General features: G+C 45.2%; 1 protein-coding gene across 1 annotated transcript in view; it reads right to left on the bottom strand.

Moving 5' to 3' along the window:
- Positions 1 to 480: 480 nt before the first annotated feature.
- Znf831 (zinc finger protein 831) overlaps positions 481 to 16,252 on the bottom strand; it is a 112,448-nt gene continuing 96,676 nt past the window's right edge. The window contains exons 5-6 of the mRNA XM_021194967.2: positions 7,066 to 7,223; positions 481 to 6,136 (exon numbers count right to left, since the gene is read on the bottom strand). Coding sequence (XP_021050626.1) covers positions 5,327 to 6,136; positions 7,066 to 7,223 — 968 coding nt within the window. The 3' untranslated portion in view covers positions 481 to 5,326. The remainder of the gene's footprint in view (positions 6,137 to 7,065; positions 7,224 to 16,252) is intronic.

The raw sequence follows: 16,252 nt of genomic DNA, 5'->3' as shown, positions 1-16,252 counted from the left end.
GATAACACTATGCTAGGTTGGAAAACCTGTTGCCTCATTCTTGAAATAAACACACAATCTGTCTTCAAGAAGAGGTATGATTTGGAAGCAGAAATGTTTCCTTTGTTGATGAATAATAACATTAAGCTTTCAAGAACATCAATTCCAAAGGAGAAAGTTCTAGATTGTTGCACTGTGACTATTAAGTACTCTGATAAGTTTTCAAAATTAACTACATTTAAGAATTTTTAAAAGCATTTTTAAGTTAGAAACTATGAGTTAAGGCAGGCCGTGTGACAAATGAGGTACTGGGGGTGAGCAATAGCACAAGAAGATAGGGCCACTTGCTGTCATCTAGCCTTTCATTGGCTGGAATGGAATTCCAACATGGCTGACATAGTGTCTGGTTAACGGGTTGCAAATAAGCTGAAGTGAAGCTTTACAGAAAGTCACTGCCTGCAGCGTGTGGTTCGGGTTAAAATTAATAAATCACACAAGACGTTTTCATTTTTAAGTTTTATTTTTATCAAAACAAAAATAATTCAACCATAGAAAGAAGTGGGAGATATTCATCACCCCCAGAAGCCACGTGTTTCCCCACCATAAGCAAGGGAATTGTCTGTGCACAGAAACAAGCAGGCCACTCTCCAGTGCGCCCACCAGCCAGATCTGACTTCTTCCTGACTCCTATTCCCTCCACGGTGACTCAATATGCTCACATGTTCATATGTCCCTTCAGACCAAACTGTGCATTTGCCACGTCAATGTAAAGTGTGGAGAAGACGCACGCAAGGGTTGAAATTTAGCACTCAACACTATTCTACGTCCTCATACCTGTGTGTGAGATGAGTTTTGATAGAGATGGGGAAATAGAGTGTTTCAAAAGCCAATGCTTCTTGAACTGGGGGGCTAACTGGAGTAAGACTCCTTGTTGCAGTTGTAGGAATTTGATAGTCTCGAGCCAGGTGGGCCACTTCCTCCCTCAGCCAGGAAGCTGAGCAACTCCACGTTAACTGTAAGATTCTGCTGCACAAGGTAAATTTTGTGCAAAATGCAAATTTCTGTGCTGAGGGAGAAATGAATAATGAGTTCACTCTAAGTAATGGATGTGAATGCCAGGAAATAGTTTGCCATGAGACTGAGAGTCCTTTATCTTTCATGTTGAGGACAGTGGTCACACCGCACTGGTGCGAGACTAAGACTTCAGATCCCAGCTTCAGAAGGCAGTATTTAGGAAAGGGAAGTTCCAGTCAGTTCTCAGTCACTCCCCAAGTTGTCAAGTATGCTTTTATTAGAATCCAGAAGATCTGTCTGTTTATCTCTCTCCCTCTCCCTCTCCTCCCTCTCCCCCTCCATCCCCTTTTCAGTCTTTCTCTTTCGCTCCCCCACCTCTCTCTCTCCCATCTCTCTTTCTCTCCCTCTTCTACCTCTCTCCCCTTCCACCACCCTGCAAATAAACCACAAGTTGAGAGCTGTGCACCACTGATCTTGAGACTTAGCTTCCTCTGAGATGCCGAGCTTAGTCCTAAGGGAGGGAAAAGCAGTTCCCACAGCGACACCTCACAGCAAGAAGGGTCAGACCGGCCACCAAAACTCACAAAGCTTTAAGAGTTGGCCAAGTGGAGAGCTGATACCTATTCCTATATGCATCTCAAAAAGCGGCCAGGCACAGCAGTTCAGGAGGACTATCAGTGGCCAGCATCAGACACCAATGAGCAGCAGCACTTGCGTGGCAAAGAATCCAAGGTTCTCTTTCTCTCAGCCCATGCTGGCAGCCCTGTAGCTCATCTCCATTGGGGAAATTGGAGGCACCAATTTCTCAAGACTCCTGCATGAAGGTACATAAGAGTACCAGCACTGGCGAACAGTGGGCTGGCCTTGTCCTAACATGCTTCTTACATGTGGTGTTGGGAACTGAATCCCGAGCTTCATACATGACAGGCAAGACTAGACCACTGAGCTACATCCCCAGCACCAAAAAACAGACATGCATGTCCTGATCCACCGTGTGGTACACACTTGCAGTATCATCAAACTGCAGCAACAATCGACTGGTAGTACTAGAATTTTATTTTAATAACCCAAGCTGAGTTTGGGGGTTTATAGGTAAAAGTTTTCTTATAATTTTCTTGTAATTGTATTTTGCCTTAAGAAAATTAGATTTATAAAAATCAGTGACTGTTTGGTGCATTATCAAAAGGACTCCCCCTTAAAACCAAACTAAGCCAAATATGTGTGTGTGTGTGTGTGTGTGTGTGTGTGTGTGTGTGTGTGTGTGTGTAACTTTAGGATGTTTTCCAGTAGCTAGCTCCTCCCAAGGTCATTTAAAATAATTGTTTACTTTTTCAAAAATTCTATTGAAATACAGGGTTCACAAATCCATGTTGATTTAAACTAAATGACCCCCCTGGGAAGACTGGCACTAAGTGGTCAGGTGAACCAGTGGGTCTGGCAAGTTCTCTAGCTTTGTAAGAGACAGGGGGAGGGGTTACCAAGATGGAATCAATATTCTGCTATATCAGATCCAGCCTTGGGGGCAGCAGCTAGCTATGGTGGTTCAGAAGAAGCAGAGCTCCCGGCATGCTTTTTGGAGCTATGATTATGACGTGGGCCTGGTGACCCTCTTAGACTTCATTGTCCCCTGGAAATAAGGATCTAGGACAATGGTTCTCAACCCCCCTAATGCTACGACCCTTTAATATGGTTTCTTGTGTTGTGATGACCCCTGACCATAAAATTATTTTCATTGCTACTTCATTACTATAACTTTGATGCTATCATGAATTATACTGTAAATACCTGTGTCTTCCAACAGTCTTAGGCGACTCCCAGTGGGGTCATGACCCACAGGGCTGAGAACCACTAATCTAGACAGTGGTCCTGCCCTGCTGCCCTATACCTCCTAAGACAGAGGGGCCAGCTCCACCTACATACATGATTTCTTCCACTCAGTGTTATGCTTTTTTGCTATATTATTTCCGATGTATAAGGTAGGTGACTGCACCCCCAAATCAGGATTCCAGGGAGGTGCATAAGATGACCCTCTCCTCCGCTCACATACTGCATGGCAGGAATATCCTAACAGTATTTGCGCATCAGCTCCCCAGCATGATCTTCAACATCTCCCACGACAACTCAGGAGCAATGTTTTCTGTAGGGGACACTGCTAAGCTATGAAGGCACAGATTAAAGGAGACTATGTTTCTCTATCAGCCACTCCCACCGGGATCCAGCCCCTCAGAGACACTCGGCTCCTCTGTCCAGGTCCCAACTTCGTTCAAGTCTCATGCACAGAGACCAAGCTCTCCCAGCCAAAGACAGGGTCAGCGGGGTTCTGACCCACTTCCTCCACTGCCTTCCTCAGGTACAGGTCATTCAAAGGGCAGCCAATCACAAGTCCATCACTCTCCTGGTCCCACCCCCTCCAGACACATATATACCAGAGGAATGCCTAGTCTAGTCTCAGTGAGAGAAGACTCAACCTAGAAAGACTTGAGGTCCCAGGGAGTGGGGAGACCTGGGAGTGGGGAGGGGGAATGAGGAGGAGGTAGAAAGTAGGGTCTGGGAAGTGGAGACATCCTCTTGGAGATAGCGGGAGGGGGAATGGGATGAGGAACTGTCTAAGGGCAGACCAGAGGGGGATAACAACTGGACTGTAAAAATAATAATAATAATTTTTTAAAAGAAGCATAGAGAGGTGGTAGTTAGCACTTTCCTATTCCTCTGTGCCATTGTAGGCTGGGATTTGATCAGTGAGATATTTCTGAACACGTGTGATGACCAGACATACGCTAAATAACGAGAAGCTGCTCTTGCATTGAAGTTCTCTGTGAATAGCAGCAAAACAGGAAAGGTCACGTGAAAATATTTGAAATTGAGCGACCATACTTCTTCACAGATAAGGACTTTTGAAAGTATGTTTGCGCACGCGTGAGGCAGGTGCTTTTCATGGCTGCCTTGCCTGGGAGCAGAGAGCACAAGATGTCACGTGAACATCACCACCACAGCGTTAAGCCAACAACAGTTCGGCTAGAAATCACAAAGTGTACAAAATCGCCACGGCAAGTAGAAAATCGTAAAGGACTGAGCAGTGTAAACTTCTTGAAGTTTCCCCCTCCCGTTTAAGGGGAACCTGAGGCCTGCGTAGAGGGCTGGCTGACGCAGACCTTGCCTCCACCCACGGCTTGAAATTCTGGGGGGATTTGATCTGAAATTCACAATACAAAGGCTGATTTAATTTGACAGCAAAGTAACGCTAAGCCCGCAAAATAAAATTACCAAGATGTAAAACAGCGTCAAAACTCCAATTAGTTTTATGCCATAGAAGCTTCTGGAGGAAGTGGGAACGGCTCCATCACGAGGCACAGGCATCAGTTCAGGTTGCACAGATTACTAAAATGTAACCCTCTAATTGAAATTGCTCACAGCCCAATATGACAAAAAGAATCAGAGGAAAATAAGTTAATTTTCCCCTCAAAAATAAAAATGACTCATTACAGTGACTATTTTACCAACTTAATGCAATGTTCCTTTGCAAGACCTAAAAAATAGAAAAAAATATATAAATCCCAAGGCTTTGGGGCAGCAGGAAGGGGGGTATGTTCTCACAGAAAAGGCACCAAGTACTAGGGACACACATGCTTGTGTTACTGGATCAAAAACAAGTATTTGTGCAACATATTAAATGGCCTTAGGCATTGTGATGTATATTTACAGTATTCGTTAAGAAGATGGCTGGCCCTGACCAGTTTTCGAATGCATCTGGAGTTAGTCTCCAAATTATATGGAGCCATCTTGGTGCCCAGTTCAAACCCCATGCTTCTTTCTCAAGCTACCCCCAATGACCCCAGATGTGTTTGCCACTCTTAACTTAGTGGCGATGGTGTCAGATGTGTTGACCCAGTGGGGCCTCACTGGTCAGGAACAAAGTCCCATATGGCTCTTCTGATTAGTGTCATTTTACCTGGCGAGGCAATGGGGATCACAGCATCAAGTTGGAGCTGTGTACTCGGCATCTCTTGCAATGGCCCTTCCTGGCCATTCTGAGTCTTCCAGATGAATGTAGAAGGCCCCAGAGAGTGGGGAGACCTGGTGGGCAGGGACTGGGAGAGGTAGAGTGTCAGGGGCGGGGTAGAAGAGTTCAAGGTCTGTCTAAGAGAAGCTAAAGAAAGGTATGACTGGATCTGGGCACGGTGTTGGTTAGAGTTGGCTTGAAGAAATTATAGATGGCTTTCCTAGTCTATAGATGTTTCATAAATAAAGTTCAGTGCCCACGACACCTGGTGATGTTTATCTCAAAAGAGCCCTAGGCCTTGGCCGGTTGCCACCATCTTTCTCTGCAATGACATCAGATCTCGATGACCAGTCTGTCTTCATCGTCACTGCTGGTGTCACTGAGCTCCACCCGTGTCTGCTTCCTCATTCCTTCCAGACTCCTCTTTCGGATGGATCTCAAAGGGGCCTCTTCGGAGACTTCTGAGGGTTGTCCTGGGTCAGAAGGAACTGTGACAGTCCCGGAGGTAATTGATCCTTCAGCTTGACAAGTCCCACTCTCGCTTCCTGAAGCAGCACCCTGGACAGTCAGATCCCCACATCCGTATTGGCCCCACAAAGGAAAATCTGCCTGGGCTCTTGCTTCCTCCTGGTGTGAACTGAATGAACTTGGTTCTGAAGGTGGTATTTCTAGAGTTTTTCCAGGTGGTTGTTTACCAGGTGAAGGCCTCCCTGGCAGGAGCACCCGTGGAATGCTGTCTTGTGTGGCTCTTCTGTCTGGGGAGTTTTGTGCCACAGTATCCTCTGAACAGGAGTCTGCACTGTGAGCCCCCAGGGTTTTGTGTCCTGTTCTTATCCCCGCAGAAACACAGATGGCGGCCACAGAGGTAGCGACGTCATGGTGGGGAAATGTTCCTTTGGGTTTAAAGGAAGAAGGCAGCTCTGGGACATCTGGGGAGAAGCACAAGTTGGGAACTATAGAGACTTGATCCTGGGAAGGTGGCAGTTGAGTTTCTGGAGGTCGAACATCAAGACCTTTGCCCTGAGGCAGATCTTCCTGAAACACTGCCAAGTACGAGTTAGATTGCGGAGATAGTTCGGACCCATCAGCATGCTCCTTCTCCTGAGAGCAGTCATTATGCTCACCAGAGGTTGGAGAAATATCCTACAACAAAGTGCAAAGGAAAATAAATAGGGAAAAGGATAATTGGCCTAAAGAAAAACTTGTTTAGAAACACGGTCCACAATGAAAGCAAGGTCTTGATGAATCTTTCCTGAGCAGGGACCTCAACAGGATCCCTCAGTAAGTTTCTATGAATAACTAATCAGCACATTGACCCTAGACAAACTCCTTATTAATACAAAATAGGTCACTGTGTGATCTTCTGTGGCTCCGAAGGCAAACAACTCTACTACCTAACCAGCCCCACACTTCCTGCCTCCAGCCAGCAGAACTGGTAAGTGGGCATGTGGGTCCAACACGGTCTGCCCAGGATGATTTTGCATTGTAGCAGCATCTGAAACATGGTAGCCCCTTCTTCTGTGGGGATTAATCACATGGACTTGAGGTTTTTCCCTAAAGCATCCCAAAGGTTCCACAACCAAAACCAGCCTATTGTACATGTGACACATGGAAGTCAGAGGCTAGCACTGGATGTAAGTCAACCTTCCACCTTGGTCACAGCTGGCTCTCCTTGTTTCCTCTGCACACACCAGGCTACCTAGTTCAAGAACTTTTAGAGATTTTCCTGTCTCAACTTCCCATCTCCTTGCAGCAGTGCTAAGGTTACAGGCTCTCAAATGTGCACCCAGCTTTGATATGGGCTCTGAGATTGCTTTAGTAAGGGCTCTGGGATTTGAACTCAGGTCCTCACATTTTCACAGCAGGTCATCTCCTTCCTGAGCTGACTCCTATGCTCCAAAGTAGGTTAATTTTTCAGTGTATGTTTAGGAAAGTTTTGGTCTGGTTTTAGGATTCTGGGGAGTCCTAGAAGGAGATCAGGGTATTTTACCACCTGGGCGGTGATACAGGAATAAAGACATATAAGTCTATAGAACAGATAGATGGAAGTGCCTTAGAATGGTGGTTCTTACCTTCAGAGTTGATTTGTCAATTTCCAACATGGTTTTTGAGCTCATGCCAGGAGACATGGGTCCTGAAGTCTGACTATAATCGCCTTCCTTTTCTTTGTTCCCATGAGCCACAGACAAGTCTTTGCTGACACAAGATGGCTCCCCTTGTACATTTAGACCTGAAAGAGAGACTGTGTTATTGTACATCTAGACTTGTGAAGAGAGGCAAGAATGACACAGAGGCCATCTGAGTCTCCACAACCACCCTCAGCTCCAATGAACCCTGCACTGCTCCCTGATTAACTGCAGTCAACTCACACCCAGCCAAATGAGTCGTCTCCGCTTCCTGCAAGGAAGGAAATGGCAAAAACAAGCCCCTAAGTCCAAGACTCCATAACCACCTCCATTGCAAATCATGTCCCACACAGTGTCTGTTCTCATTACAGAGTCATCTTCTGCCCAGGTTTCTTTGGCTTTGAGTCCCCAGGTCTTGGAGCCAGGTGGCAAGATTAGAGAATTCAATAGACCTTGATGAAAAGCTCTCCACCAGAGTGCCAGGCAGCAGCGGATGAGGTATACGTGGATGAGGTAACATAGGACACTGTCATTTACTGTGGTAGCTGTCTCCCTGTGGGAAAGGAAGAGACAGACTAGCCTCTCCCACCTACTCCCTCTGGTCTCCCATTGCTTTCTCTCCTCCATTTCCTCACTGAGACCCAAAATCGGGCCAAAAGAACCGCAGGGTGGTCCTTTCCAAGGAGTGAGATTGCATCATGAGATAGCTAGAAAAAAAAAAAAAAGTTCCGGAATGCTTGGATCCCTGGAAGTCGCAGTGGGCACACCATCAAGTCTGTTCTTGTTTTGATGAAAGTTATCCAAGCACGGAGTTTGAAAACCTCAAGCCTCCCTGCTTATGAGGAAAGCCGGCCGCCCCCGCCCACCCAGCCACCTTGCTTCATTCTGGAGTCTTCCTAGATCTCTCTCTCTCTCTCTCTCTCTCTCTCTCTCTCTCTCTCTCTCTCATACTTCAGGTTGACCTATTACCGCAACACCAGAAGAGCGCAGCTATTCCTCTAAGAGCCTCCCTCTAAGACTTTAGCTCCCTTGCACACAGCACAACTGTCATTCCGATCCTCTCAGCCCGCATGTGCGTATCCCTCACACCAGGATCTTGTGTAGGTGGCTCTTCTAAGTGGACATCACGTGTAGATGCACACCTGTCACCACTGAGCTGTGCTGAACAATAATATTGCATTGCCTTTTTAAAAACAGAATTGTTTTCCTCGGAGTCAATAAGTTCTGAGGTCCCCACCACTTCCTCTGTTTACCTTTCTGGGAACATATTAAAATCACTCCCTAGTTTGGTATTAAAATCAAACTGTCTACAGTTTGATTTCTCTCTGGGCAAGCTAAAACTCATGCCTTCAGCATATAATAAATTCTGGAAGTTCTTTTTTTTTATCCATTTAAAAGAATGAAGGAAGGAACGAAGGAGGGGAGGGGTTAAAGAGGGAGACAGAAAAGGTGGGAGGGAGAACAGGACAAGAATTGAAGGAGTGAAGAATAAATAATGGAGAAAAAGACAGAAGAGATATGGCAATTTAAAAACCAATTTAGTGGTCTTCTCGGGTATTTTTCCATTGTAGGCCTTACTATTAGAGGGTCTCAGTTAGAGGCTTAAAAGCAATGTTGGGTGCAATGTACGTACTTGTAACCTCAGCCTGGGAGAAGCAAAGACAAGAGGAACCTTGAGTCTTGCTGGCCAACCAGCCTAGCCCAGCAAGTAAGCTCCAGGTCAGTGAAACGCTCTCTCAAAATAAACAACATAGCTGGCACCTGACGTCTCCTCTGTTCTCCACACATGGTATTGCCTCCCGGAATCATCTCCTATGGACATGGGTATCACAAACCCATTAGACGCCTAAGTTCTCCCGGGATTCTCAAAGAAAACAGAGTGCGAAGACGCCAGCTAAAGATGGGCCAGGAAGGAGAACAGATGCGAGGTAGGAAAGCAGTTTCCAGGGTCCTGGGGTCGTCTCACAGCCCAGATTCCATGTCTCAACCAGGGCAGTAAAACTCACAGTGGAGAGTCTCCAAAGGCTCTGCTCCATCCTCACCTATGACATGACAAGAGGAAGTTGTCGCAATGGCTAACGTGTCTACGACCCCATGGTGTGCCAAAGACAGCCGCTCAATCTAAGTAGCTCAAACCTCATCCCCACGGTGACAAAAGGACCAGGCAATTAATTCAATTCAATAAAGAAATAAAGCCAATTAGTATAGAGAAAATAATCAGGTTAGCCAAACGTCTTCCCAACAGGTTGTTTGGGTTCTTAAGCTTAAGCAGAAAGGTCGTGTGAACATTTGACTGATAACTTCTGGCTCATCGGGGAGAGCGAAGAAAGAAAATCTATTGATTTAATTTGCTTTCAACCCCAGAGTCTACAGAGAAAAGTGAATTATCTCTAATAATTGTGAAAAATGCCCAAAAAAATGTCACCGAAGTATGTTAAACTAATTTGGATTATTGAAGCAGGACACTAACTTGCTTTGGAATGGATGGCCCTTTTCAGAAAGTAAGGCCTGCCCTGGTTGAATTCTAAAGTGCAGATGCCATCCTGTTTAGGCTTCAGCTCTGCGCCCTATGAGTCACCTCCCCCATCTTCAGAATTACAGATCCTGCCATCTCCACGCATCTTCAGAGCCCGGCTGCCCACACTCAATTACAGGAATCTTATTAGAGACCCATCTCTCACTGAGGATCTCTGCTGCGTGTTCTTTCCCTGATTAAAGGCCACGCGCACTCTTAATAATTTCTCTCAGAAGTAAGTGTCGTGCCACGTCAGGGGGAAGAGACTGCTTAAGCGGTTACAGCGATTGCAAATTTAGCCCTCTTGAAAAGGCTGTAAGAAACTGTAAAATAATTAAAAAGAAAACGCAGGCAGAGACAACAGGGCAAAATTGACGGTGGAATTATCGGCCTCTTTAATGTCAGATCTGCTTCAGGCCGTCTCATTTCCAGGCCTTATTAAAATGCTAATAAATGGATTACTCAAATACCTTTATCTCAAAATGTGAGTAATTTGAATCACTTCTTTTAGTTTGTCCCAATATCTCCCCAAAGTCTGTTCCTATGGAGTCCACGGACTCAGAAGTCTGAAGTAGGAAAAGCGAGCCTACAGGGTCAGCCTAGCCGCCCTTCTAAGCAGGTAGAGATTATAAACAGGAAGGTGCGTTTGTCTCTGGGACTGCTCATTGATTTGAGATTAAATTGTTCAAAAGGGTCTTTGCCATTAAAGAGCACACGACGTGCTGGCAATTCAAGCAATCACTTACAAGAAAGACGGGCAGATCTTTAAAACTAATCACGTCATGAATGATTATTTGCTCACTTATTTAAGTATTTATCGAATGCATCTTAAGTCTGTATTTTCAAAACCCGTATTGTTGAGCTTGAATATTGACCGGACACCGAGTGCAGCCAATATTGTGCCAAGAGCTAAGGTGCTCGCTCAATGGGAAAGGAGGTTGGTACCACCTCATAGAGATTGCTATCTAATGGGGACAGAGATTTATTTTATTCTTGATTTATCATGATTGCTGTTGGGGGCTTACACACACCACAGTGCACACGCAGAACTCAGAGGACAATGCTCAGGGGTCAGTTCTTTCCCCTTACCACGTGACTCCTAGAGATTGTCATCAGGCCATCAGGTTGAACTGCACATGCCTTTACCTGCTGAGCCATAATCACACATACACACAAAATGTCGCCAAGCAGGTGTCACCAGCATTATGAAAGATACAGCAAGACGATGCTCAGACAGCAAGGTGATGTCCCAACTTCTGTCCATAGGAAGAGTAGAAACCATGCAAAAAGTGCCTATCCCTGTGTCACCAGTAAATGTGAATTATTCAGCCGTGTCACTATGGGATGGATTTTCTTGGAGCCCTTCAGTTTAGCTGGCGTGTAGTCTGAGGGTACCTTCACATGTTACTCACGTCCTACAGCTTATGTAATCTCTTTAGGAAAACAGGATGGTGTGTCATGGTGGCAGAGAGCTGTCGGTCCTCCTGGGCAGAGGAAGATGGGCACTGTTGGAGGCTGAAGGCAGCCAGGAAGTAATGGGAAACCTAGAAGCTGGTGGGCGGCTGGAGAGCTGGCAGAAGCAGCTTCAGCCTCCAGCTCTACCAGCAGGAGGGACCCAAGAGAGGACCGGAAAAATGTGTTTATCAAGCAGAGCCTCTGGTATTTCTGTTCTAATGCAATCTTTGGAAAGTTCTCCTCAGAGTCCTCCTGTCTCTTCTCTCAGTCTCTCAGTGGCTCTCAGCACTTGGGTTTCTCTGATGAGAGGCAATCAGGCCAGGCACTCTCCCCTCATGGACATCCTGTGCCTTGACTATGTTTAGGACAAAATGGTGCTTAAAAATCTTGTCATGAGTCTTTAAAAACCTTTTCAAAAAAAAAACATGCCCATTCTACAAAATTGTACCCTTCAGATATGGATTCTGAAATCATGGAAGGAAAGGAATAGAAGATGATTAAAGAAATGTCACCGAGACCATTAAATTCGGATTCCGAACCCGAACCAGCACTTTAAGAGTTCTTATTTTTAAAGTCTCTTGTTGTCGAGTGAAAATTGTGTGTGTGTGTCTCTTCCTGGGATGCAATCAACACACCTGCAACAGAGGCTCATCGCTCCTTAAGATTCATACAGCCAGGAGTGGGGAGAAATTATTCTGTCTCAGCAATTTCAGAGAACCGTGATTTAACTTACAGCTGCGAGAAAGAATTAATACTCCTCCATTAATCCTAATAATAAAAAAAAAAAGGTATAGAGAAGGAGGTCATTATAAGAGATGTAGGAGGACCTGTCAGAGAGGGGAGGCCGCCATACCTCAGAGCCTCCTTCTGAAAACTACCCTACAGGATCTCAGGCCCCAGGCCCCAGGCCCCAGGCCCCAGGGCAGGTGAGTGCCCATGGAGGGCACTGCCCATGCGGGAAGCCATTAAAACTAACAGCAGTCAGCAAAGGCAGAACATGGCCTTTCACCAGAATCGCCTGTAGTCCTCTGTATATAATATTTAGAAATCTGTGCCTTTTATGTGTATGTCACTGGAAATTTTTTCTCTTTGGGATACCCATTTCTTTCCTGGGGTGAAGCAGTGTGTCTGGGTCATGTGATCATCTCAGCTCATTTAGTTCTGCAGACGGGGCTAACCAGGTTTTCAAACCTGGCTATGACACAGAATTCACCCTGGCCAGTGAAGTATTCAAAACTCCACAGGAAGCACCGCTAGGAATGCCTGTCTCACATTTGACTGGGGAAGATCAGCCATAGTGTTCTGGGTCTAACAGGACTCCTGAATCAGAGTAACGGCAGTGTGGGGCACTGGAGAGGTCTCCTCACTGGCAAAGACCTAACACATGGCACACCCAAAACAGACTGCCTGGGTTTTTATATTTCCATATGAAGTTGAGTATTATTCTTTCAAGGCCTATAAAGAATTGTGTTGGAATTTTGATGGGAACTGCATTGAATCTGTAGATTGCTTTTGGTAAGATGGCCATTTTTACTATGTTAATCCTGCCTATCCATGTGCAAGGGAGATCTCTCCATCTTCTGAGATCTTCTTCAGTTTCTTTCTTCAGACACTTGCTGTTCTTGTCATACAGGCCTTTCACTTATTTGGTTAGAGTCACAAAAAGGTATTTTATATTATTTGTGGCTTTTGTGAAGGGTGTTGTTTCCCTGACTTTTTTTTTTTTTTTTTTTTTTTTTTTTTTTTTTTTTTTTTTTTTTTTTCTTAGCTTGTTTGTTGTTCGTATAAAGGAGGGCCACTTATTTTTTTTATTTAACTTTGTATCCAGCCACTTTGCTGGAGGTGTTTATTAGCTGTAGAAGTTCTCTGATAGAATTTTTGGAAAAAAAAAAACTAGGATAGTTAAAACAATCTTGCACAATAAAAGAATTTCTGGAGTTATCACTAACCCTGACTTCAAAGCTGTAATAAAAACTGTATGGCATTGGTATAGAAACAACAGGTTGACCAGTGGAATAGAATCAAAGACTATGAAACAAACCCACGCACCTACAGACAATCATTGACAAAGAAGTCAAAACCATACAATAGAAAAATGAAAGCATCTTCAACAAATGGCGCTGTTCTGACCGGATGCCTGCATGTAGAAGAATGCAAATAGATCCACATTTATTATCCCGCACAAAACTCAAATCCAAGTGGATCAAAGACCTCCACATAAAACTGGATACACTAAGTATAACAGAACAGAAAGAGGGAACTAAATCTTGAAGACACTGGCACAGGAAACAGCTTCCTGAACAGAATACCAGTGGCTCATACTCTAAGATCGACAAGTGATAAATGGGACCTCATGAAACAGAAAAGCTTCTATAAGGCAAAGGATACTGTCAAGATGACAAAATGGCAGCCTACAGACCGGGAAAGGATCTTCATCCACCCTACATCCGATAGAGGGCTAATATCCAAAATATGTAAAGAACTCAAGAAGTTAAACACCAACAACCAATAGAGTTAAGAGAGAATTCTCAACAGAAGACACTTGAATGGCTGAGAAACACTTAAAGAATTATTCAATGTCCTTATTCATCATGTAAATGTAAATCAAAATGACTCTGAGATTCCACCTTATACCCATCAGAATGGCTAAGATCAAAAAGTCAAGTGGCAGTATGTGCTGGTGAGAATGTGGAGCAAGGGGGATACTCCTCCATTGCTGGTAGGGGTACAAACTTGTACAACCAATTCAAAAATCAATTTGGCAGTTTCTCAGAAGATTGGAAATAGTCCTACCTCAAAACACAGCTATATCACCTCTGGGCATACACCCAAAAGATATCCCACCATACCACAAGGACACTTGCTCCACTATGTTTATAGCAGCTTTATTCATAATAGCTAGAAACTGGAAATAACCCAGATGTCCCTCAACCAAAGAATGAATACAGAAAATGTGGTTCGTTTACACAATGGAACACAACTTCAGTATAAACAATGGCATCATGAAATTTGCAGGCAAATGGATGGAACTTGGGAAAACCATCTTGTGTGAGGTAACCCAGATTCAAAAGGACATGCGTGGTATGTAGTCACTGATAAGTTGATATTAGCCATAAAGTATAGGATAATTATGCTACAGTCCACAGACCCAAAGAAGCCAAGTAACAAGGAGGGCCCAAAGAAGGATGCTTGAATTTCACTCAGAAGAGGAAATAAAATTGTCACTGGAGATAGATAGAAAAAGGGAGGAAACTTTGTGGGAGAGGGGGTGAGGAGGGGAATGGGGGATCAGGTGTAGGGAGAACTAGGGAAAGATGGCCAGGAGAGTGGATGGAAACTGGGGAGGGAGCATTTCAAGGAACAGAGACCGGGATGGGGAGGCTCCAAGGGACTCTATGAAGGCAGCTCTAGCTGAGACTCCAAGCAGTAGTAGGGGAATACGAAGCCTGAAGTGGTCACTTCCTGTAGCCAGGCAGGACTCCCAGTGGAGAGCTAAGGACACCAACCCACCCACAGAACCTTCAACCCAGAACGTGTCCTGCCTACAAGAAGTACAGGAACACAGATGGAGCAGAGACTAAGGAATGGCCAACCAATGACGACTGGCTTATCTTGAGATCCATCCCATGGGCAAGTATCAATCCCTGACATTATTAAGGATACTCTGTTACGACTGCAGACAGGTTCCTAGCATAACTGTTCTCTGAGAGGCTCCATTCAGCAGCTGACCAAAACAGATACAGAAACCCACAGCCAAACGTTGACAGAGCTCGGGAAGTCTTATGGAAGAGTTGGGGGGAGGGTTGGGAAACCCAGAGGGCATAGGGATTCCACGAGAAGACGAACAGAGTCATTTAACCTGGACCCTTGGGGGGCTCCCAGAGACCGAACCACCAACCAAAGAGCATACATGGTCCTAGGCCCCCTTCACTTACATAAGAGATGTGCAGCTTGGTCTTAAAATGCAAGTCCCCTAACAGTAGGGGTGGGGGTTACCCTGACCCTGTTACCTGCTTGTGGATCCAGCTCCCCCAACTGGGCTGTCTTGTCTGGCCTCAGTGGGGAAAGATGTACTCAGTCCTGTAGTGACCTGAGGTGTCAAGGTGGTGTGGTAACAAAGGGAGAGCTCCCCCTTCTCAGAGAGGAAGTAAGGGGAACTGGAGTGAAGAGCAACGTGAGGCAGGGACTAGGAGGGGGCTACAATCCAGATGTAAAGTAAATAAATTAATGGGAATAAAAAAGGCTGCCTGGGTGCAGGGACATTGGGACCAGACCCAGGAGATGCATTCCTGACCCTCAGATCCAACGGAGGAAGCCACGAGAGGACAGAGACTCTCGCTCACTCAGCACATGTGCCCGGAGTTTTCAGACACAGGAACTGGTATTTTACATGCTTTTTATCATTGCTATTCTCTAAACACAAACCTTGTTTACCCAACAGCTCTGTGCCCTGAGTTTGACCATTAGAAGCCAGAACTGTGGCCTGTTTTCCTCTTACCTGGTAGTTAAAACATCCAAGTACAAGGATTGGACCATGAGGGTAAACTTAACCTTAGATTTCCTTTTATAAAAAAAAAATACTATTTAACCAAGAATGGTGAGCCTCCAGGACTTGGAAGGCAGAGGCAGGAGGACCAGCAATGTAGTGTTGTGCTACATTATATGGGAGAGGGAGTTGGGGCTAGCCTGGGCTATAAAAAGCTTTGTCAGAAAATGTAGAAAATATAAAATAGTGTCAAAAATATTTGCCAGACTGTGTGTGTGTGTGTGTGTGTGTGTGTGTGTGTATGTGTGTGTGTTTAGAGAGAATTTTTGCATAAGGTGTGTAAGAAGGAAAGAATTGCTACTTGCTGCTCATCTTGGTTTCCTTCCCTGTTGCTGTGATAAAAACACTGACAAAAGCAACTTAAAGGGGAAAGGGCTGACTCTGGCTCACAGTTCAAGGATGCAGTCCACCATGGCGAGGAGTCAAGGCAGCAGTGGGAGCTGAAAGCGGTTCATCACCCAGTCAGTCATGCTGTTGCTCACTCTGGACAGTCCACAGCCCCCTGTCTGTGCCAGGAAATGCTGGCACTCACTGTGTCTTCCTACCTCAGCTAAGTTTAGCAAGATATGACCATCTCCATGTATGTGTGTGTGTGTGTGTGTGTGTGTGTGTGTGTG

This window comes from Mus pahari, chromosome 3, assembly GCF_900095145.1.
Source record: "Mus pahari chromosome 3, PAHARI_EIJ_v1.1, whole genome shotgun sequence".
In the NCBI taxonomy this organism is placed as follows: domain Eukaryota; kingdom Metazoa; phylum Chordata; class Mammalia; order Rodentia; family Muridae; genus Mus; species Mus pahari.
The sequence above is the reverse complement of the archived record's forward strand: the minus strand, read 5'-3'. Positions and strand labels throughout refer to the sequence as shown.